Source organism: Heteronotia binoei, chromosome 4, assembly GCF_032191835.1.
Source record: "Heteronotia binoei isolate CCM8104 ecotype False Entrance Well chromosome 4, APGP_CSIRO_Hbin_v1, whole genome shotgun sequence".
NCBI classification, from domain to species: domain Eukaryota; kingdom Metazoa; phylum Chordata; class Lepidosauria; order Squamata; family Gekkonidae; genus Heteronotia; species Heteronotia binoei.
The window spans coordinates 23,803,089-23,827,494 of NC_083226.1; the positions used below are offsets into that span (position 1 = coordinate 23,803,089).

Genomic DNA, 24,406 nt, shown 5'->3' on the forward strand with positions numbered 1-24,406 from the left:
ACATCTTAATCAGAAAAAAATGAGATATCGTAACTACAGTTTTAGAAATGCACGCATGTGGTCAAATATCAAAAGTGATGGATGTTCTAAATGGGAGGAATTATGCAGAATGAAGAGAAAGATAGCGGGTGAAAAGGAAATGAAAGGGGAAACTAGGGTGGGGGTTGTTATGATAGAGAAACACAGAACACTTTAATAGACACTCAGGGGCTGAGTCCAGATGGCTGGCTTGGGGCAGCAGCATCTTGTCCCAGAAGTGAGTTAGCATATAGAGAAGTGCCTTGGGGTGGTCAGATGATGCGCAGCCTGCCAGCAGAACAGGGATGGGTCTCAGGAACCCCAGAGGAGCGTTCACAGAGCTCATGCACCTTACCGCCACTCCCTGGGCACTTCCTGGCTGTTCAGAAGGCTGGGAAAGGTGCCTTGGAAACACCTCAACTGTTTGCTACCACTTTGTATGTGGTAGCTTTCTGAGGGGGCTGAAGGACAGGGTGAGAGCCAGATGTGTGCGTTTGGAAGTGCTTTTTTCTGGCTGGTTGTGAGGTGTCCCTGGGATGACTTAAAATGCCGGTCCAGACCCAGCCAGGGAGTCCCTGATCTCAGAGACAATATTCTTTCCTTGGAATGAACCAATAAACTCCTCAGTTTTCAGGCTGAGAGGAGACAAGTATCAGGAGGAGGAGGAGATTGTAGTACTCGCAGTGGTTTACAATCTCCTTCACTTCTTCGCCACACAACAGACATCCTGTGAGATAGGTGGGGCTGAGAGAGCTCTGAGAGAAAAGCACTTGAGAGAACAGCTCTAAGAGAACTGTGACTGACCCAAGGTACACATGTAGACCTACACCAATTTCATGATAGGCAGAAGCAGAAGTCTTTCAGCTGAAACAAGAAGGGTTAAAAATTTTAGACACTCTCTTAGAAGCACATAAGCCAAGGTTGCAGGAATCAGTGAGAGAAATGAAGCAAATTATGTCTTGACCAACCTCTATTATCAAAATTCCAGCAAGACTGTATGCGTTCCAGGGAAAGGAATGCCAAGAAAATACCACTGACTGCTCAATTTAGGAAGCCTCAAGCTTTAATTCTTTTCTTAGTTCCGTAACACCATGTAGAGTTTTGATATAGTTTCCAAGTGCTTTTGTGTTCCAGTCAATTGAGATTGTGATTTGGTAAAGAAAGATCCTTTTCCTCTTAAAGATCTCAGACTGTGACCAGAGGTCTTCCGCCAGGACACCTGACTGCTTATTCCACACACTGAACAAGAAAATATGTTATTGATGTTGTTAACCATTCAGTCGTGTCCAACTCAATGGGCCAACTCTCTCCATGCTTTCTGATCTTGTACTGTTTCTTTGAGTTGTTCCATGCTCAGGCTGGTGATGTTGACACAATTATGTACGTGGCTTCTACCCGTACCTCAAGCCTTGAGTACAAAAAAGAAGGGGGAAGTCTTGACATTGTCGAGAGTGTGAGAAGGGAGAGTTGGGGGTACAAGGAGCGTCCAGGAAAACCATAGAGTTTTCCCGGAAACGCCTAGAGCTGCCAGCATGCAACGTCAGAGCAATGACATCACTTCCGGGTGACATCATCATGCCAGCGACATTGGGGGAGGTTCCCCCCACCAGCCCAATGTGGGCCTGCGGGTTGGGAACCTCCAGGGCGGGAGAACCCACATCTGGGCCAGGGGCTTGGCAGCTCTAATTGGACTTAAGTGTCGAGCAGTACCTTGGTAACCTACAACAGTGATACTCTGTGATGAGTCTCAGCTTGGAAATTGTGTGTCGAGAAATTGCATTATTCCTTCGGGTTGCAACTACCAACAACTAAATTTTGTCACACTCTATATAGGGCAATAAGTATTATTTAAGCTGCATAACAAGAGTGTGATCAGTATTTTAAAATATTGATGGCTTTTCCCAGGGATTCTAGCAGGAGCTCCTTTGCATATTAGGCCACACACCTCTGATGTAGCCAATCTTCCAAGAGGTTACAAGGCTCTTTTTTACAAGCTCTTGAAGGATTGGCTACATTAGGGGGTGTGGCCTAATATGCAAAGGTGCAAGAATTGCACCCCTGGCTTTTCCCACTGCAGAGCTTGCATTACTTAACCTGGGTTGAGTTGGGGACCCCCTCCAGGGAGAAGATGCCATCACTTCCTGTGTCATTGATGGCCAGAAGCAAGCCAAGCCACTGGCACCCGCCTCATTCTGCTGCCCCGAACAACTGCTGGCATGGCTGGCTCAGGGTATCCACCCAAACTGAAGCACCAACTCTGAACATCTGAATCTTTGTATTAGCTTCTAATCAGGGCTTTTTTTTGTAGCAGGAACTCCTTTGCATATTAGGCCGCACACCCCCTGATGTAGCCAATCCTTCTGGAGCTTACAGTAGGCCATGTACTAAGAGCCCTGTAAGCTCTTGGTGGATCAGGGGTGTGTGGCCTAATATGCAAAGGAGCTCCTACTAAAAATCCTTGAGGCTCACCAGAACAAGTGTTTCCGGAATGCCCGGACAACTTACACCACCTCTTGGATCCACTCCAACCTCCCCCTTTCCATTGACCTAAATTTCATTTGCTGCATTCATACAGAGAATGAACCAACTAAAGCCCCCATCCTTCATCCCTACCGGCCCTTCCCCGCTTGTATCAGTACACGTGTTTCCCTCTCCTTAATTGCATGTATTCTCAATGCTTCCATTGTCATTCACAAGGACTTGAGTTTCAGTGTTTTTCCCCTCTGCACTGTGTTCTGTGCCAGATCTTAAGTGTTCTATGAGTGCTTTTTTATTATTTATCTCCTTGGATATCTCTTAATCTCTCCTTGCTGTCACATAGATGTGTACCTCTTCCTGGAGACATCTCAGATGCCATTAAGACACCCACATGGAGATTTTAAGTCTTTGCAAAGGTTGCCTCTTTCCTGAAAATCCCCTATATAGTTCTTATCTCTTCTTAAACCATTGCTGCCTATAATCCTTTCATATTCTTCCTTTCCAACTTGGTTTCAATAGAACCCCCCCCCCCCCCCCGATCAAGTGTTTGTTTTCATTTGTAGGAAGGATTTTCTGTATCTCATTCCGAAGACAAAAGGGGTTGTATAAAATCCATGCAAATACAAAGAGCCCTACAGATTCATTAGAGCATTCATATTCCTTTTCCTTTGACCTCCATTTGATTTTGCTTTTCTTTTGTGAGAATGAAAGCTGAGATGATCTTTACACCATTCTCTGTTGTTTCATACCAAATTTCCCCATTAAATGTATGCCTTCTCTGCCCGTGTGTAAAATGGTATAGAAAAGAAATAAATTATTTGAGAACACCAGCAATGAAAGTGGATGGAACAAGGTTCACCATGACAACATATGAAAAAGAACGATTTATACTTCTCTACCCCTTAGGCATATCCAGGCCTCATTTTGGGCAGGAGCTCACTGGAGCAGAGCTCCAGAACCTCTAAATTTTATTGTACTCTTTCTTTCTTAACAACCCCCCCACCAAAAAAAAAAAACAAACCTTGCTTCTGGGCTTCATTATTTAAACCCCCTGAAAAATTCTGCTGAACTGTAAGATTTGACAAACTTTCTAATATTTTTCCCCACAAAAAAATGGGAAAATAAAAACATATGAAGCCGGCAGATGGAAATCTTCCTCATGCCACTGTGGCCACATAGGAGAAAGTAATTTAAAAAGTATTATGGGAGTAAAGTTTTATGATGACAATTATAATTCAAGAAGCATTTAAAGTTTTATGATGACAATTATAATTCAAGAAGCATTTAAAGGTAGATGCTGAGCTGATATATTTTAGTACACCTTCTGGGGATGGCAGGGGGCGTGTAGCATAGGCAAATTAGTTGTGCTAATGAGCTCCGGCACCTCTTTTTCTAGGAAATTACCCTTGGGCATATCCTACAGGTTCTCTGGTTTTGCATTTCATGGCCATTTCACACACTATACAGCAATAAATCTGTGTTAGCCTTTGGGGAGGGGCTATGGCTCAGTGGAAGAAGCTCTGCTTCGCATGCTAGAAATCCCTGGAATCTCCAATTAATGCATCAGGCAGCAGGTGAGGTGGAAGACCTCTGCACGAGACCCTGGAGAGCTGCTGCTAGTCTGAGAACACAAGAGTGACTTTGATGGGCCAGTGTTCTGTTTTCAGTATAAGGCAGCTTTATGCATGTGTGTTCATGCTGCAGTCAATCTTGGCTTGGCTTGTAAGTTTTTCCTTATGATGTCCGTATTCCATATCCAATGTCTGTATCCAGTTGTTCCTAAGATTTTTAGGTGATGGACATGATTCTCCCTCCTCTGGCTTGCCCTCACAACAATTATACAAGGTAGGTCAGGCTAAGAGAGCACAACTGGGCCAAGATCACCCAATGAGCTTCTTGGCCATTTGAATCTGGATCTCCCTTGGAGGCCCAGTCCAGAACTCTGACCACTATGCTGCACTGCAATATCCTTCAGATGAGGGGAAGTTCTGCAGACTGTTATTCTTTAGCTTCACTTTTGAAAAAAGAAAACAATAAAAAAATTGTTTATCAATTTGCATAAGGAGGAAAAAACACCTAACAAGTGAAAGATGCCAACTGCAGGTTGGGAGATTCCTGGATATTTAGGACAGAGTCTGAGGAGGGCAGAGACCAGAGAGAAGAGAAGAGGGTAGAGTCCACCCTCAAAAGCTGGCACTTTCTACAGGTGAACTGATCTCTGTTGTCTGGACATCAGTTCTAATCCAGGGAGAACTGTAGCCCCTCCCTGAAGGTTGGCAACCCAAACAAGTTGTATTCCCCTATTCAGTGAGAAGTGTCCTGGCTTTACCTTCTGGCTGCTTTAAAATTTCCCACCCTCAGTTAGGCTGTGATCACACACACTAAATAATGCATTTTCAATCCACTTTGGGTGCACTTTTCAACTGAATGTTACTGTGTGAACTGGCAAAAGTGCGTTGAAAATAAATTGAAAGTGCATTATTTAAGTGTGTGTGATCGCAGCCTTAGTTTTTCTGGCCCTAGATCTGCTGCAGCTTTTATGGAACTCTCCTGAGCAATGAACATGAAGGACAAGGAAGGAAAGAGAGAGATGTGGGTTAATTTTCTGCCCACAAACTGGAGAAGAATGCTAAACTGGCACGCCAACCCAGCCTTACAAGGTGCTGCCATCTAGGCAAAGGACACTCCAAGAGAAATATGACTATCTGAGCCAAATGTCCTTTTCTAAAGACACAGATTAAGCGTCCTTCTCTCAGTTTTCTCCTCATCCAGCAGATTAGCATGTGAAGGCTGTGATAAATCGTATTAGATGGGAAACCAGACCCCCTCCCCCCACCCTTCCCACTAAGTGGAGACATAGCAGGGGAAGAGCCTAGGGCCAAATGGGACCATATAACATTGACTGTGGGGTTACATGATAGAGGTTTACATGATTATGCATGGGATGGAGAAGGTAGAGGAAGAAGTACTTTTCTCCCTTTATCACAGTACAAGAACTCGTGGGCATTCGATGAAATTGCTGAGCAGTCAGGTTAAAATGGATAAAAGGAAGTACTTCTTCACCCAAAGGGTGATTAACATGTGGAATTCACTGCCACAGGAGGTGGTGGCGGCTACAAGCATAGCCAGCTTCAAGAGGGGGTTAGATAAAAATATGGAGCAGAGATCCATCCATCAGATTTTGGCCACTGTGTGACACAGAGTGTTGGACTGGATGAGCCATTGGCCTGATCCAGCATGGCTTCTCTTATGTTCTTATGTTCTGCTACAAATGTTGTTAGTCTTTAAGGTGCTAAGTACTCTTGTTCTTTTCTACTCAAACATACCAATCATCCCATGTTACCGTGATCAAGCAATGGATGTACATTTGTGAACAAACCATTAAATAGAGCAGGCAGCATTTGCTCTCTCATGCTACAGTCCAATATGTCAGACCCAGAGGCAAGAATAAGACAAGTAGAGTTCAAGATCTTTATTCCAGCATCATAGGCAGATACAGGCGTAGTCAGAACTGGCTATCCCACCAGTTCCTTGCTTTTATAAACCTTTGCCCTGACCGTTATAATTCAAGCCAAGCGCGCTAAGCTAAAGCAGGGGATTTTTTGTGGGTTCACTACTATTCTGTCATCACCACAGGTGTCAGTTATGAGCCCCTCAGTTACATCTCTCCAGCTGTCTTGACCTTAGTTGTGTAGTAACTAGCCAGTTCCCAGACATGCCACCCTTCCTTTAGATAAGCAGCAGAAATGCTTCAAAGCCAGCATAGCAAAGCACAAGCGTTAGCATTGTACAACTGTTTAGATACATATGGCAAGAGGAACAAAGATGGAGTGACTCTTGACATTCTGTCGGGGTATTTGTTGTAAAAGTCTTTAATTAGGGCCTTACAGTTCGTGTCTTTGGAGTTAACCCATTCTGCTTGACTTAATGGGAAATGAGTCCATTTAATGAGGTAAAAGAGTTCCCCACGCTTGATCTTGGTGTCGAGAATTTCCTGCACCTCATGATGGATCTGACCATGAACCAGAGTCGGGGGCGGCGGATTCATCTGGGGGTGCCATGACGAAGGCCCAGAATCTTTCTTCAGGTAGGTAGCATGGAAACAAGGGTGCACATGTTTAAGGCTTTTTGGTAATTCCAGTTAAACAGTCACCTTATTTATAATACGTCTGATTAGGAAAGGCCCCAAATACTTCAACCCCAATTTCTTACAGTTCTGCGCGTTGGGCAAGTGTTTGGTTGAAATGTACACCTTGTCCCCCACCGCTGAATCCCAAAGTTCAGAGTGCTTTTTGTCATATTGGGCTTTGTAGGTCTCTTGCACCCTCTGGAGTTGCTGTTTGATCACTGTCCACCCCCCACCCCCGCGATTCCCTTCCACTATTCAGTAAAGCCTGTGGGAACTGATGGGGGGGGGCAATTTCCAGGAACAGTTTACTTTCGTATCCATATACTACTTGGAAAGGGCTTACTTTGGTGGCGCCATGCACACTGTTATTGTAAGCGTATTCAGCGAAAGGCAAAAAAGTCACCCAGTTGTCCTGTTGGAAGGATGTGTAACAGCATAGGAATTGTTCCAGCACCGCGTTGGTACGTTCCATCTGTCCGTCCATCTGTGGGTGATAGGCTGAACTAAGCCCCTGTTCCATGCCAGCCAATTCACATAGGTGCAACCAGAATTTGGCAACAAATCGTGGACCGCAGTCGGAAATCACCTTATTAAGGAAGGCGTGTAGCCGAAAGATGTGCTGGATAAATAATTGGGCCAGTTGCTTGGGTAGCTGCTTGCAGGGTATAAAATGAGTTTGCTTCGAAAAAGTGTCCACTACTGCCCAAATGACTGTTTTCCCCATCGAGGGAGGCAGGTCAGTTATAAAATCCATAGATATGCATTCCCAGGGGCATGAGGCCGGGGGAAGTGGCTGCAAGTGTCCTGGTGAGAGGCCCCCCCTTTTCTTTGCCATGATACAAGTGGGACATCCCATGGTGTATTCCCCCATGTCTTTTCTAAGTCCCGGCCACCAAGATTGTCTTTGAATCAAGTGCACCGTCTTGACAAATCCAAAATGCCCTCCCAGCTTGGAATCGTGTGACCTCTGAATAACTTCGTTGCGGAGGCGGGGGCACATACAGTTTCTCTCCCTTCTGCCAAAGTCCGTCCTCGCCCTTTGTTAATTGCAAGTCCCCTCCTGGCGGGTTATCCAGAGTCGCTTGTTTCAGTTCCATTAAGAATCCGTCAGGGGGCTTTGTTTCCCTTTTACTTTGTGCACAGGTGGTGACCAAAGCGCTTAGCTGGGAGGGCATAAATAGCGAGTGAGTAACCTCCCGCTTGCTGTCGGGTTGGGGGAGGCGGGACAAAGCATTTGCTAGGAAGTTGTTTCCCCAGGATGTGGTCCAATTTAAAATTGAACCGCCGAAATAGCCCCGCCCACCACACTTGTTTATTGTTGAGATTCCGGGTGGTAATGAGGGCGGCTAGATTTTTGTGGTCTGTCCATAGTTCAAACGGCTCCCTCCAGCTAATGCCACCATTTCTCTAGTTTGATGGTGGAGGCTTCTTTATCCCAAACAGACCAATTGCGTTCAGTTGGACTGAACTTTTGGGACAGATACGCACAGGGGTGCAATTGACCATCTGGCCCTTCTTGAAGCAACACGGCTGCACGGGCGACGTCGCTCCCGTCACATTGAACCATGAACCTTTTATTCTCATCAGGGTGTATTAGACAGGGCTTGGATGTGAACTGTGCTTTCAGTTCATCAAATGCTTTCTGACACTCCCCCGTCCACAGAAGCCCAAAACTGCCTTTTAAGGCCTGCGGCCCCTTCCCCTTTGTTTTTAACAGTTCGGTAAGGGGTAGGGTGACCTTGGCAAAGTTATTGATGAACCCCTTATAAAAATTTGTGAACCCCAGGAAACTTTGGAGCTATTTGCGGGTTCTAGAGGGTTCCCAGTCAACCGTGACTTGGACTTTTGGGATCCATTCCCAACCCTCCTGTGGAGATGCGGTACCCAATGAAATCAAGCTCGGTTTTGTGGAATTCACACTTGGACAGTTTGGCAAACAGTTTGTGTTCATACAGGGTCTGCAGCACCTTCCTCACCAAGCAGGTAATGGCAGTTCTGACAAAATGTCGGACCCAAAAGCAAGAATAAGACAGGTAGCATTCAAGATCTTTATTCCAGCATCATAGGCAGATACAGGCGTTGTCGAAACTGGCTATTCTGCTAGTTCCTTGCTCTTATAAACCTTTGCCCTGACCACTATAATTCAAGCCAAGTGCGCCAAGCTAAAACGGAGGATTTTGCGTGGGTTCACTACCATTCTGTCATCACCACAGGTGTAGCCCCTCAGTTACATCTCTCCAGCTCTCTTGACCTTGGTTGCATAGCAACTAGCCAGTTCGCAGACATGCCACCCTCCCTTCAGATAAGCAGCAGAAATGCTTCAAAGCCAGCATAGCAAAGCACAAGCATTAGCATTGTACAACTGTTTAGATACATGTGGCAAGAGGAACAAAGATGGAGTGACTCTTGACACAATACAGCATGTTGAAGGCAGGAATACTTCCGTCTGGCATTTTGTTGGTTTTTCAGTTAGCATTTTCATTTGCATCCGACCCACCCACCCACCCCATCTCAACAGATCAATGAAACACAAAGGGACACCTACATTTTTACATTTTCTAAACATAGCAGCCAAAAGAATGCTTTTTCAGTGATCTGTCAATTGGAGGTGGGGAGATTCAAGTAAAAATGTTAACCAAACAAACGAGAAAGTGCAATAATCCAAACTAGACCAATCCCAACAGAGTCTGGTTGACTATGGTGAGGACTTGGATGAGAGACCACCAAGGAAGATTAAAGTTGCCATGCAGAGGCAAACCACCTCTGCTCTTCTCTTGCCGTGTAAATCCCATGGTGGGGTCTGGGACACATAACTTATTCTCATGTTTGTTGAGATACAGCATGGGGATCTTGCATCAGGCAGACAATGAGAATTTTGTAGCTTCCAGACTCAAGGTTGCGTGTGGGGGGGGGGGAATACCTGGAAATTTTGGGAGTGGAGCCTAGGCATGGAGAGGTTTTGGAAGGGGGTTGAGTATAATGCCACAGAATCCATCCTCCAAAGCAACCAATTTCTCTAGAGGAACTGACCTTCATCACCTGGAGAATAACTGTAATAGCGGGAGATCTCCAGGTGCCACCTGGAAGGTAGCTACTCTACCAGATTCACACATGCTCTTTTCTCCTCTCAACCAGGGGCAGAATTCTAGCACACCCCTGATGTAGCCAATCCTCCAAGACCTTACAAAGCTACATCAGGGGGTGTGGCCTAATATGCAAAGGAGCTCCTGCTAGAATTCCACCCCTGCTCACAACCATGACTTGAGGGCAGAAGTAGCACCATTTTCATTTCCTCAAACCATTCTATAAAGCTGCTGTTGGCTCTGTGGCAAAAATTACATGCTTCCAGCCTTGTAAACAGAGCTCTTTTTTTGTAGAAAAAGCCCAGCAGGCACTCATTTCCATATTAGGCCACACCCACTGGTGCCAAGCCAGCCAGAACTGTGTTCCAGTGCATTCCTGCTCAAAAAAAAGAAAAAGCCTTACATGTAAATATGATTTCTCAGTGGAGCCAATAACACCTCCACGGGGTGGTTTGAGGAAACAGTGGGGGATAAGGTTGTCAGCTCCTGGTTAGAAAATACCCGGAGATTTCAGGGGCAGAGCCTGAGGAGGGCAGAGTTTGGAGAGCGGAGGGACTTCAGTGGGGTATAATGCCAGAGTCCAACTTTCAAAGTAGCCATATTCTCCAGAGGAACCGATCCCTGTCACCTGGAGGTCAGTTGTACTCCTTGGAGATCTTCAGTCACCACCTGGAAGTTGGCACCCCTAGGGGGGAGTGAAGGCTGAAATCCACTTCTACCAGGCCGGACACTGTGAATCATGAGAAGAAAGGGTCATGATTGAGCCTGGGATGCACAAAACCCCAGCTGAATCTCTGACGCAAGGTCCTCTTGTCCTCCCAAAAACCTGAGAACTTCATAACTTGTGAAGTGGCCAGCTCCTCGGACACCTTCGTTTTAACTGAGTTTTTCATGCAGAAACGAGGCACTGGAGCATGTACAATACAGAGACAAGGTGCAATCTCTGCCCCTCTTTGGGAAGGAAGCCACTTGATTATGTAAAAAGACACTAATATCCCACCCTGTTAATCGGATATGCACTGCTCCTCCCTTCTGGCACTGGTCCCAGGCTTGCTGATCTTTCATATAAGCTGAGTCTCCTCACCATGAGGTAACTAGCTCAGTTGGGGGGAAAACCCAACCCAAGAACAAGAGGCTGGGTCAGAGAGAAAGGGAGCTCCCTTGGCTCTAGGATGATGAGCCACCCATGTATGAAAAGCCTCCTTTTCCTCCTGTCAACCTTGTGCCTTTGTTCCAGCCATTCCACCTCTCGTCCGTTGCGTTTCTCAGCGTACCTGGACCCCAAGCAGCAGTTCTACCTGCGATGGGATCACGACTCCAAAGAGATGATGACCTTTGAACTTCATGTCCAGTCAACCGGATGGGTGGCGTTCGGCTTCACCACTCATGGAGAGCTGCCGGGGGCAGATGTTGTGATCGGCGGAGTCCTTCCCGATGGCAACTTGTATTTCTCAGTAAGTCACGAACAGGATTTGCTTTTCACATGCTGGGGCAGGAAGAGGGAATTGTTCACTCACCAACTGCAGCTGCAAATGATTTTTTTCCCCCTGCCCAGTTATTAGGGTTTCAAAGTCTAACTCAGAAAATACCTGGAGGCTTTGGGGATGGTAATGGGAGACTTTGGGGGTGGAGCCAGAAGACTTTCCCATTTCCTAAAAGAAAGAAATAAAAATACAGCAGTGCAGTTCCCCTGAATACAGTCTTCATTTCCTCATCCCCAACAGCTGGCTGCACTTCCACTCCCCCCCTTCTCTCTTTCACACACACTCACACACCAAGCAGCCAAAATAAACACAATTTGGAAGCACACACTTTGTGGTGTCACTGGGGCAATTTACTCACATGGGAGTTGTTGAATGCTGTATACTCAACCAAGTTTTTCAGACTAACACAGGGAAACCAGAGGTTCTCTCTATTTTACTGCACAAATGACTTCTGAAGGAACTGTAAAACAAACAGAGGGACTGAGCTGCTTCCCTTCCCTTTCTCACAACAGCCACATTGTTCTGCAGGCTCACTCCCTGCCCCCCCATTCAGCCTGGCTCTGGAGATTTAAAGGCACACACACCTTTCAAAAAGCAAGCCTTTCCCAAGTGTCTTCTAAGCCTTCCGAGGTGGAAAGACACATGGTGGATGTGGGGTTGGCACTTCCCCCCACCAACCAGCTGAGTGGGAGCAGGAAGGAGCCTGCTAAACCGGGAGACCCCCCCCCCACTGGGACCTTGGGATTGGCAAGTCTACCAGTTATAATGGAACCAGGGCTCTCCAATAGAGTCCAGTGGCACAAAGTTTTATTCAGGGTGTGAGCTTTTGTAACACTGTCTGATGAAGTGTGCTCACACAGAAAAGCTCACAACTTGGATAAAATTTTGTTGGTCTTAAAAGTGCCACGGGACTCTAACTTTGTTGTATTGCTTCAGACCAACATGGCTTGCCACCTTGACCAGGGCTTCCACTGTTAATCCCATCTCGATTGTATACACCCCCTACCACATGTGACATGTCACATCAGGTCGTTTTAACTGGGCCATGCTCACACATCTTCACCTCCTTGAATGTTACACATTGCTGGTGTTGCTCAAGAAAATACATGCATTCATTATTTGTCATTTTTTAAAGCTGCCTTTCTCCAATGATGGAGAAAATCTATGATGAGTTTGGCCACGCTTCCTTTCTAAGCACGCTCAGATCACCTGGGAATGCTCAGGGAGAACTGGAGAAAGGCAGCTGAAATCAATCAAAGACTAAGGAGGAAACCATAACAATTTTGGTACATGTTTTTTTCTCTTTCTTTTTTAAAGAAAGAATAGGGCAAGGGTGGCCAAACTTGCTTAGCATGAGAGCTACAAAGAATAATAAATTCTACTTCGTGAGCTACTGGCATTAAAGCTGTGAACTACTGCATAAATTAGTTTGCTTTGGGGCTATTTCCCCTGAGCTAAGACAAAATTGTGTGAGCTGGGGGCTAAAAAAACCTGTGAGCTAGCTCACACTAGCTCATCTTCGAGGGAACAATGCCTCCCAGGAATATTCATCTGTCCCCTGCTATCACACTGTCTTCCGTTACTTGCTTGACTTTTTTTGCTTGGTTTGGTTTTCCCACAATGATCCCTCCTTCCCGCCTTACGCTTTAACTTGTATGTATGTAATTTTGGCTCTGCTTTACAACTGATTTTATGAGGAATTTTAATTATGCTGTTTTAATTGCTGACGCGTGGGATATCAAATGATGTAAATAAATAAACTTGGCTGGCTTCCATTAAGATCAGAGAATCCCCTGCAGACACAAAACCATCCTGTGTGTTTGGATTGCTAGAGAAATGTGAGGGGACAACAGGTGGTATATGTCCTACAAAGTCTTTGTCTCTACTACCAGTTCTCTCGTCCCTTCCCTTCCCATTTGGTATAGTGGTTAAGTGTGCAAACTCTTATCTGGGAGAACCAGGTTTGATTCCCCACTCCTCCATTTGCACCTGCTGGAATGACCTTGGGTCATCCATAGCTCTGGCAGAGCTTGTCCTTGAAAGGGCAGCTGCTGTGAGACCCCTCTCAGCCCCACCCACCTCACAGGGTGTCTGTTGTGCGGGAGGAAGATAAAGGAGATTGTGAGCCGCTCTGAGACTCTTCGGAGTGGAGGGCGGGATATAAATCCAATATCTTCTTCTTCTCTTCCCTTCCCTTTCCTTCCCTCCTTCTAAGCCTTGTATCAAGAAGACCACACTGCTTAGTGGGTGGGAGGGTGCTGAAACATGCCCCATCCCTCCCAAGAACTCCCAGCCCTTGAGTAGTTTGCCCTGAAAGCTACTCAGCAAAGAAGTTGAGATTGAGAGAATGACTGACCCAAGACCACCAAGGGAACTTTGTTGATGAGATACATTACAAACCTATATCCAGGGGCTTTTTAGCAGGGACTCCTTTGCAAATTAGGCCACACACCCCTTGTGTAGCCAATCCTCCTGGAGCTTACAGGGCTCTTAGTATAGGGTCTACTGTAAACTCTTGGAGGATTGGCTGCATCAGGGATGTGTGGCCTAATATGCAAAGGAGTTCCTGCTACAAAAAAAAAAAAAAACAACGCCCTGCCTATTTCTACCATGATCTAAAAGCTTCATTTTATCCAATTTTCACTGTCTGGTTTTTCTGAGCAGCTTTTTGCTATCTCCTTTAGGACTGGCATGTTGTGGATGAGAAAACCATTGTGGAGGATGAAAGTCAGGACTATAAAGTGCTGGCAATAACCGAAGATGAGACTTCCACCACCATAACCTTCTGGCGTAATTTCCAGACGTGTGATCCTCATGACCAGCCTATCACGGTAAAGCAACGCTTGGGGCATAAACAAGGGGCGCCATCCAACCAAAGTTAAGGGTCATGATCAAGTTGGTGTGCAACTCATATAAACAGTCTTAAGTGTCCTGTGCTCCTCTGCTGGATTATGAAGAAGAAGACGATATTGGATTTATATCCCGCCCTCCACTCTGAATCTCAGAGCCTCAGAGCAGCTCACAATCTCCTTTATCTTTCTCCCCCACAACAAACACCCTGTGAGGTGGGTGGGGCTGAGAGGACTCTCACAGCAGCTGCCCTTTCAAGAACAAGCTCTGCCAGAGCTATGGCTGACCCAAGGCCATCCCAGCAGATACAAGTGAAGAAGTGGGGGATCAAACCCAATTCTCCCAGACAAGAATCTGCGCACTTAACCACTACACTAAACTGACTCTAATAGCCAAATTTACGCATGACCCCAGTCACATGCCTTCATCCTGCCCTCCCCAATACACTTTCCCCCAGAACTTTATAGCTGTTACATATATAGCTTTTTTTGAGCAGGAACGCACAGGAGCGCAGTTCCGAATGGCCTGGCGTCAGGGAGTGTGGCCTAATATGCAAATTAGCTGCCACCGGGCTTTTCCCACAAAAAGCCCAGCGTGAAACGATGGTGATGTCAAGGGGTGTGGCCTAGTATGCAAATGATTCCTGCTGGGCTTTTCCCACAAAAACAGCCCTGTAGCTGCTTATATTTTCCTTTACCCGTAGGGATTACCTCAGCTTCAGTAAAACATGGTTGGGGTCTTGGCAGCTCCATATTTGTGGATTTTTTTAATCTGCCTAAGTGGCACCCACCATCTTTTCATGATATATGATGGATTAGAGACTGTAAATTATGAAGAAAGGTTCTTCAACTGGCTTCTTTGGGAGATGGTGGGCTTTTCTTCTTTGGAGGCTTTTAAACAGAGGCTAGATGGCCATCTGACAGCAATGCTGATTCTGTGAGTTTATGTAGATTATGAGAGGAAGGGCAGGATGAAGGCATGAAGGCATCAGCTTAGTTCTCAGAGCCCTTCCTTCCTTCCTTCCTTCCTTCCTTCCTTCCTTCCTTCCTTCCTTCCTTCCTTCCTTCCTTCCTTCCTTCCTTCTTCCCTCCCTCCCTCCCTCCCTCCCTCCCTTCCTTAAACATAATTTTATTAAGTTTTCCAAGTAACTATAATGCAGAATTCTAGAGTATCACAGCATTAATACACAGTGTTGTGTTCAAAAGCAGTTAGCGCTGATTCACATATAAGGTAAATTCAGAAAGCAAAGGGAAAAACAATCTCAATAATATTATTTCTAGCATATAAAGAATGTTTGAACTTTTTCATGCATGTTCAAGTATTTATGCAATCTCTCATAAAACATTAAACTTAACATTGTTAACCATCTTATTACTACTATAGTTGTAATAATCTTACCATTTCAGGGATCTTTTTGAAGAATGAGGTATTCTAGAATCGATAATAATATAAATAATTACCACTTTGGGGTCAGGAAGCCATTTTTCTCCAGGCCAATTTGGCCAGGGATCCTGGAGGTTTTGTGTGTTGGGTTTGTTGTTGTTGTTTTGCCATCTTCTGGGCATAAAACAGGGGTCACTGGAAGTGTGAGGGTGGGAGGTATTTGTGAATTTCCTGCATTGAGCAGGAGGCTGGACTAGATGGCACTGGAGGACCCTTCCAACTCTATGATTCTCTGTACAAGAGAATCCTCTGATTGGAGAGAGCAGGGACACAGCCGATCTGAAAAGGGGCTTCTTAGCAGACCGCCCAGCAATACCATTGAAAAGGGGCAGTTGATTCGTGAATGCATAAAGGTCCTATATAACTTCAGGCTAACCAAAGGGAATTTACCCTTAGACAAAAGGCCCAAGGCAGGTGGAGAACATGTCCTCTGAGCATCAAAACAAGTATAACCTTTATCTCTGGCATAAAATCAATTTGGCCACATGTTTTTTGCAATGGCAAACCACCCCATAAAAAGTTTGCTGTGAAAACGTTGTGAAAGCAACGTCACCCCAGAGTCAGAAACGACTGGTGCTTGCACAGGGGACCTTTCCTTTCCTTTTTCCTTTCTGCATTGACTTGTAGAGGAAAAAATCCTCTGCCTTAAGATTTACAAGAGATAGCTTCTGTTCAAAAAAACTGGAGCCATGGAGCCCTATGAGTGTCCCTGAAGGTTAGACTTACCAAGCGACCCTCAGAAACCAATGAAATGAAACCAAAAATTAAAAGCAGGCACAGGCTTCTCTAGAGCTAAGACAGATGATGAAATGCACCTGGGGAACCTTCCAATTGCCTGAAGAAATGAGGACTGTACTCTATTTATAGAATTGTGCACAGCAGAAATCCAGATAGGGACACCATGCAACAATTGTGAACAATTGTGAACCACTGAGTTCAAAACTCTAAAAGCAGCTGGAATACAATGTGCCCCATTAGAAGGAAAAAAATGCAGAATGGTAGTCATAGATTTCTGTGTGACCAATAGTTTATGACAGGGTGGACAAACGAGTCACATGTGGCTCTTTCACACATATTGTGTGGCTCTCAAAGAAGGTATTTGTCAATCACTTCTCCAAGCCAAGCCAGCCAGTGGCTTGGAGAATGCATTTAAAATTAAAGTTGCTTTCCTTCCTTCCTTCCTTCCTTCCTTCCTTCCTTCCTTCCTTCCTTCCTTCCTTCCTTCCTTCCTTCCTTCCTTCCTTCCTTCCTTCCTGTCTTGTGGCTCTCGAACATCTGACATTCATGTCTTGCCGCTCTCAAACATCTGATGTTTATTCTATGTGACTCTTACATTAAGCAAGTTTGGCCACCCCTGGCAGAATGAAATAAAACACTCTGCTACCTGAAAGAGGGAACCTGGACATGCCAAACAATAAATTTCATTCTTTTTTTTCCTTCTGAGAATGTTCACTTTCTACATTTATATATATTTCAATGTAGAAAGTGAACATTCTCAGAATGAATTTAACACAAGAATGGATTTAAAATATATATATATATATATATATATATATATATATATATATATATATATATATATATATATATATTTTTTTTTTAAATCCATTCTTATGTGGTCACCTTGCAGCCTTTCTGGTATTTCTGCTCATGTCTCTCTCCTGTGTGTCTTGTTTTCAGGTAGCTTCAGGTAACCCAGTAGGAACCTCTATCCAACAGAAAGGCTAGCCACAAGCACCTTGGCTTATATCCTACCACGCTCCTCAGTCACGTTTGGAGGCTTTTTCCCTATGGAGGAGTCTCTTTAGTTGGAGGAAGCAGAAGAAGCTTTTATATTTGCTTGAACAAAGTACAATGGTATACAATGGTGGGGCGCTGTTCCACATACGTTTTGTTCCCTCCAGTGGTCGATTCAGTATGACCTTGCTTTCTGTCCAACATAAAAACCTACAGTTTAAATCCGCAGGGAGAAATGCTGGACAAAAAGTGATGCAATATCAAATTGGCCATCAGAGGGAGCAAAGCATGTACAGAACAGAAGCATACACAGGGTTGCCAGGTCCCAACAATGCACTGTCAGGGGGTGAGAGGGGACTTTTCAGGATTGAGACCGCGATGGAAGTGATGTAGGCATGTCAGGGACATTGGGCAGTGATGCTCTGGCTTTATGGCTAAACTCTATGGTAGAATTAGCTACAAATAATAGAGTTTTGCCCAAGAACCAGAGCATGTCACCAACATGCCTACTTCACTTCTGAGTTAAAGCGGCACGTCACAATTATTTCCATCTTCTAGGAGGTAAGAGGGGGAAATTTGGGGGTGAGAGGAATGACCCAAAGGACCCCCGCCCAGACCAGGTGTTCTGACAACCCTAAACACAAAAGCTAGGAAAATCAGGATGCTGAAAAGCCCAAACATAGCACCAGCTAAGGCACCCTACTCAAAATTTAATCACGTATGCTTATTATTTTTATGAATGTTGTGGGACAGAAAATTAATAGATATGTTTTCTCTGCATTTGACAATGGAATTTAGCTGTTCTTAGAGCAAAATGTGGAAAATATCTGCTGACCTCCTTCTGAGTTGCCACTTTGCCTATCCATTCTGGTAAATGTGACAATATTTTAGTTCAAGGAAGATTTACTTTTTGTCATGTCTCTGTACAGGGCGATACACTACGATTGATTTCTGCTTTTGGTCCAGATGACACGATTGATTTCTTCAGCGGCAAGATCATCAAAAAATCTCTGTACTTAATGTTATATTTAAATGAAGCGGAGTTACATTCACCTAGTGTCTTCCATATATATGATCTCAAACTAGACGACGTAAGTATTGAACTGCTAACGACCCAACCAAGAGGTATCCCTATCAATAGGCAGGCAAATTTTGCTTGGCTTTGAGTTTGGCTTATTCATATGCGTGTGCGTTTTTTAAACTTGTTTGGGTTCTTTAAAAACATTTTGTCACTTTTTTATTTCCCTTTATTTAAATCCCCCCCAATGGGGACCCAGTGCTATTTACCACAGTCTCCCCTTTTCCACTTTATCCAAAGAACAACCTTGTGTGGTAGGTTAAGCTGAGAGTGCATGACTGGGCCAAGGTAACCCAGCAAGCTTCCATGGCAGAGCGGGGATTCGAACCTGGCTCTCCCAGATCCTCGTCTGATCCCGTCTCTTCTCCCCTTTCCCTACTTCCCTCTCTCCTTTCCACCCACTAAATAATCCTACCTTTTATCTGCACCCCCTCTTCAGCTATATTTATTATATATTAACTTCCTTTACACCCTGCCTTTCTCCACAGCAGGGATTCTAGGTCATTCTCTTCTCCTCCATTTTATCCTCACAATAACAATCCTGTGAAGCAGGTCAAGCTGAGAGGGTCACCCAGCAAGCTTCCAAGGAGGAGCAGGGATTCACCTGGCGTTTGTGGATCCTAGTCTTGCAGTTTAACCATTACACCACACTGGCTCTCATGTTCTGGGTAGTCAGGTGCTATTTACGTTGCGTTCAAGGGGAAGCACACTCTCATCCGTAACTTCACCACCACAACACCACCTGAGGGCCAGTGTGGCCAGGGCTTTTTTTGTAGCAGGAACTCCTTTGCATATTAGGCCACATGTCCCTGATGTAGCCAATCCTCTTGGAGCTTACTAGGCCCTGTACTAAGAGCCCTGTAAACTCTTGGAGGATTGGCTACCTCAGGAGGGCGTGGCCTTGTATGAAAAGGAGTTCCTGCTAAAAAAAGCCCTGAGTGGTAGACACTAATCTGGAGGACCAGGCTTGATTCCCCACTCTTCCACAGCTGGGTGACCTTGGGTCAGTCACAGTTCTGCCAGACCTCTCTCAGGCCCACCTCCCTCACAGGGTGTCTGTTATGGAGAGAGGAAGGGTACATGACTGTAGGCCACTTTGAGACTCCTTCAGGTAGAGAAAAGCAGGGTATAAAAACCAACTCTTCTTCTTCAGTCTGAATTTTAAGCAGATAAAAGAAACCACATATATTTTTATTGGCTATTTTAAGGCGAAAGTTGGAGTTTTTTTCTTTCCCTCTGTCTTGTCTCACCACCAAGATTCTGCTGGGAAGGAACTATTTTTAAGCAGAACTGGTGAGGGACACATACGCAAACCTTATGTTCCAGTTGACTTTGGTGAGGCTTGGTTCTAACACAGGTGTGCATTTGTGAAGTCAGTATCAAATCACCCTTTATCAGTTCATCATTAATCTCCTGCCAAAAGGTACACCTCAACATTTACAATTCATATTATCCATTGATATGGGTTAAAGGTAAAGGTAGTCCCCTATGCAAGCACCGAGTCGTTACTGACCCATGGGGTGACATTGTGTCATGACATTTTCTTGGCAGACTTTTTACAGAGTGGTTTGCCATTGCCTTCCCCAGTCATCTACACTTTCCCTCCAGCAAGCTGGGTACTCATTTGACTAACCTCAGAAGGATGGAAGGCTGAGTCAAGCTTGAGCCGGCTACCTGAACTCAGCTTCCGCCAGAATCGAACTCAAGTCATGAGCAGAGCTTGGCCTGCAGTACTGCAGCTTACCACTCTGCACTACAGGGCTCCTTTGATATGGGTTAAACTGCTTCTAATCTATAAAAGCCTGTTGCTTCTTTGTTCCTTAACCTTCTCCATGGTTATTCTATTCTGCATCTCTGGACTCCCTATTTGGCGTGTTTAGCTGAAATACCAGGCCAGCTCCGTTTCAGACCTGCCAAAGTTCCTCTGCACTCCTGCTCAAAAAAGTTCTGCCCTCAGGGCCATTTTGGGTCCAGAAAACATCAAGGCGGGGGGGGGGGTGTGGTTTGAAGCCGGAGATCCCTTCTCCCCCAGCACTGGGGTCCCAATCCAAATTGGGGCCTCACAGTGCTTGGGAATTTAATCTCTAGCAGCTACCACTTGACAGTGAGAGTATGAGAGTCAAATTGGGGGAACCCAGCCCCGACTCATGGTAAAATCTCATCTCTACTTTGGCCCTCAGTTTAGCCTATGTACGTTTCAACAGTGCAAATTCAACTGTAGGGTAATTTTCTTTTTCTCTATAGTTCATAAAGACTTTTCCTAATCACAATTCCCCAAAACAATATGGTGTTCCTAAGATCCAATTCATGAGACCCGGTACCTTTTCATAAACAACAGATAAGCTTTATAGTAAGCCAGTTTTTTTTCTCTCAGGACAGTATGCATAAGCTATTTATAGGAAAGCAAAAACAGTTAGATGGCAGAGTCACATTATTCTCAGTTAGAACTCTGATACATTCTCTCGCAAAGGTGTAAACTTTCACACAGATAACTGTGTGACCTGTAGACCTGTTTGTCATTGTAGTGACACGTATACTGTAATTCAATGGGCATGACTGGTTAAAATAAAACTGTGTCTCTTTTATTTCTGATGATGTCTCTCTGGCATATCCAATCCACATCACTGTCAGAGAGTCCCACTTGCTGTGCTATCAACTTTTCATTCAAATCTATGATCTGATCACCTCATCATCAACCTTCCTCTTGCAAAGGCTTACACTTTAGGAGAGGAACGGTGGCTCAGTGGTAGAGCATCTGCTTGGGAAGCAGAAGGTCCCAGGTTCAATCCCTGGCATCTCCAAAAAAGGGTCCAGGCAAATAGGTGTGAAAAACCTCAGCTTGAGACCCTGGAGAGCCGCTGCCAGTCTGAGAAGACAATATTGACTTTGATGGACCAAAGGTCTGATTCAGTATAAGGCAGCTTCATATGTTCATATGTTTCACACAGATAACTGGGGTGAAATGTGATGTCCCCACAGTGGCTTAATAGCTGTGTTACACCCTCACACTCCCTTCACTATTATGCCCTCTTTTAATGGTTATTCAGTGCACTGAGGACTTGCAGGGGGGCTCCACACTTCATTCTACCACTGTTGCAAGGCAGAATGTATGCACAGTCCATGCTCTCCCTATTTATGTTTGTTAGTTGGCAACTCCACAGTCTTCCGTATGTGCTTTGCCTTTGTTTTCTAGTTCCCCATTCCAGAGGATGATACCACCTATGCCTGTACTTTCATCCCACTGCCCATAGTCAAGACAAAACATCACATCTACAAGGTAAGTAGCTTGGCAGTGAGAGAGAAACTGGGAGCCTTGTGTTTCACCTCTCAAGACTGTGTGGGCATAACAGACAGGCAGATCATTCTGCAAAACTTTTCTTAAATAGAACTAGCATCACATGAAATTTGATGTCATTTTTTGAGAAAGCCAGCTGTGACATCATGTCACTCTAGGAATCACTGGAAACTCTATGGTGAAACTGTATTGCTTTTGGTGATTCCTAGAATTTTATTTATTTATTTTATTTATTTGAGATTTATATCCCGCCCTTCCCACGAATGGCTCAGGGCGGCTTCCAACAATTTTAATCAAACATAAAATTTAAACAATATTAAGTATAAAACAATTAAATATTTAAACAGTTAAAACTTTAAAACAGAATATTTCATGCCATAAGGCACTGTCCTCCAACATTGATCAGCTGGGTGATGGGGGGACTTACCGGCAGCAAGAGAGGGCTAGCCTGGCATCTCAGTGATGTCACTGACAATGCGGCAATATCATTTCTGGTGCATGCAGGAAGTGACATCATCACCATCAAGGCAGAGATGCTGTGGTATTTGGGCAAAACAATAGCTTCTACCCAAAAGAACAGTTTTTGCCCAAATACCAGAGTATCATTGAATTCCAGGCAATACTATGATGTCACTTCCAGTGGATGCCAGAAGTGACATCACCACATTGCCGGTGATGTCACTGAGATGCCACCAGAAAATCCCCCATTGCCACTAAGTCCCCCTTGCCTCTGCCAGTTGCCAGGGGGTACCTGGCAACCCTAGCTTCCAGGAAGTCTCCCCTGCCATGGAAGGAGTTTTGACAATCCTCTTCTGGTAAAATGCAGAAGTGACATCACAACATTAATCAAAAACCCTTTCTCCCCCATCCCTCTCATGACCAGCAGAGATGGAACAGCATGAGTGGGAATTTGCCTGAGAGAACCATTTAGATGGCGAGCCTAGAACACATATGCATAAATTACCTGCATAACTAAAGAAGACTGGGTTCATTTTAATTCTGCATCCATAGCACACACATACTGAAACTGTAAGTTCAGCTGAGCCACTGAAGGGAAGGGAGCTACCTCACAAATATCTTCATCTACGCCAAAAGGGACTTCCTCTTTTGGTACTACTTTGGTGAGCCCTTCAAAGGGGTCACAAAAGTGGTCTAACAGAGTGATTTCTGGTGAGCTAAGATTAGCCAAGTAAATGGTCTGCACAGACCCAGGAGAGTGGTGGGACAGGGAGCAGGAGCTCCCAGCGGCACCCTTGTAGGCCAGGTGGCACCCTAGATAGCTACCTACCTGCTCTACTCCTATGTGCCAGCCTTATAGAGAGACTTTGAGGAGGGAGCTCATTTGGGATTTTCTCTCATGCTAGGGCAGGGGTGTCGAACTCATTTGTTATGAGGGCCAAATCTGACATAAATGAGATTTTGTCGGTCTAAGCCATGTTGAATTGGGCCGGGCCATTTATGATTAGGTAACAGAGATACAAACTTTATAAAGGACACAAACAAACACAAAGTTTTTTTTAAAACCTTAAAACATTAGCACTCGTTGCTCTTAAAGGTGCTTTCTTTGTATTTCTCCCATGGGATTCAGAGAACTGGGCAAAGGACGCTCTTGCTCTTTCCTTCCTTCCCCAGGGGACCAGAAGAGGGAAGAGCCTCAGCCAATAGAAGAAAGAGTGGCTTGGCTCAGTAGCTGAGCTGTGCATTTAAGAGAGCCTGGCAAAGCAAGCTCTCCCTCTCCCCCCTTTCTTCCCAAGGGAGGAGCCTCAGCCAGTGGAGAAAATAGAGGTTTTCCTCTGTAGCTTCTGCATAATTGAGCAAGCCTGGCAAAGCAAGCTGTGATGCAGAAGGAAGCAAGAGAGAGGGAGAAGGAAGCAGATGACAGCCAGTTGCTTGGGGGCCTGATAGGAGCCATCCAAGGACCTGATTCGGCCCCCAGGCCTCATGTTTGACACCCCTGCTCTAGGGCTTCCATTACTCTTGAACAATAAGAACATAAGAGAAGCCATGTTGGATCAGGCCAATGGCCCATGAAGTCCAACACTCTGTGTCACACAGTGGCCAAAAAAACAGGCACCATCAGGAGGTCCATCAGTGGTGTCAGGACACTAGAAGCCCTCCCACTGTGCTCCCACAAGCACCAAGAATACAGAGCATCACTGCCCCAGAGAGTTCTAGCCGCCCTGAGCCTGCTTTGGCGGGGGAGGGCGGGATACAAATAAAATTTTACTTACTTACTAACAATACACTGTGGCTAATAGCCTCTGATGGGCTCTGCTCCATATGTTTATCTAATTCCCTCTTGAAGCTGTCTATTCTGGCAGCCGCCACCACCTCATGTGGCAGTGAATTCCATGTGTTAATCACCCTTTGGGTGAAGAAGTACTTCCTTCTTCTGCAGTATCCCATTAACTCCAGCCTCTGAAGTTGTCATTTCCTCCAGGAGAGGCGATCTCTGTAGCCTGGAGATCAGTTGTAATTCCAGGAGAACTCTAGACCCACCTAGATGCTACCAACCCTAGTATGGATTCAATCATCATGTTATTTTTCTGTAAGGAAACTGTCACCTTCAAAAACTCACAGGACATTAAGAAGCATGGCTTAATATTCTGGAAAGAAGGCTGAGAAGAGAGAGCCAGACTTTTGGCTATAGCCTGAACCCATGCATGTTGACTCCCTTTGAGCTCGATGGGGCTTACTCCCAAGTAACAGTGCATTGGATTGTGACTGCTGCTCCCCTCCCTCCTGGTCATCAGTCTTTGCAGTCTTCAGACAGTGTGGCTATTTTTTGCATAGACAGCAGAGCTTTTTTTG

General features: G+C 45.1%; 1 protein-coding gene across 1 annotated transcript in view; it reads left to right on the forward strand.

The window, feature by feature from the left end:
• Positions 1–10,883: 10,883 nt before the first annotated feature.
• The window catches only part of LOC132570084 (putative DBH-like monooxygenase protein 2), a 33,034-nt gene continuing 19,511 nt past the window's right edge, over positions 10,884–24,406 (forward strand). Inside the window, exons 1-4 of the mRNA XM_060236520.1 lie at positions 10,884–11,162; positions 13,877–14,023; positions 18,152–18,313; positions 21,494–21,577. Of these exons, the coding sequence (XP_060092503.1) occupies positions 10,884–11,162; positions 13,877–14,023; positions 18,152–18,313; positions 21,494–21,577 (672 nt within the window). The remainder of the gene's footprint in view (positions 11,163–13,876; positions 14,024–18,151; positions 18,314–21,493; positions 21,578–24,406) is intronic.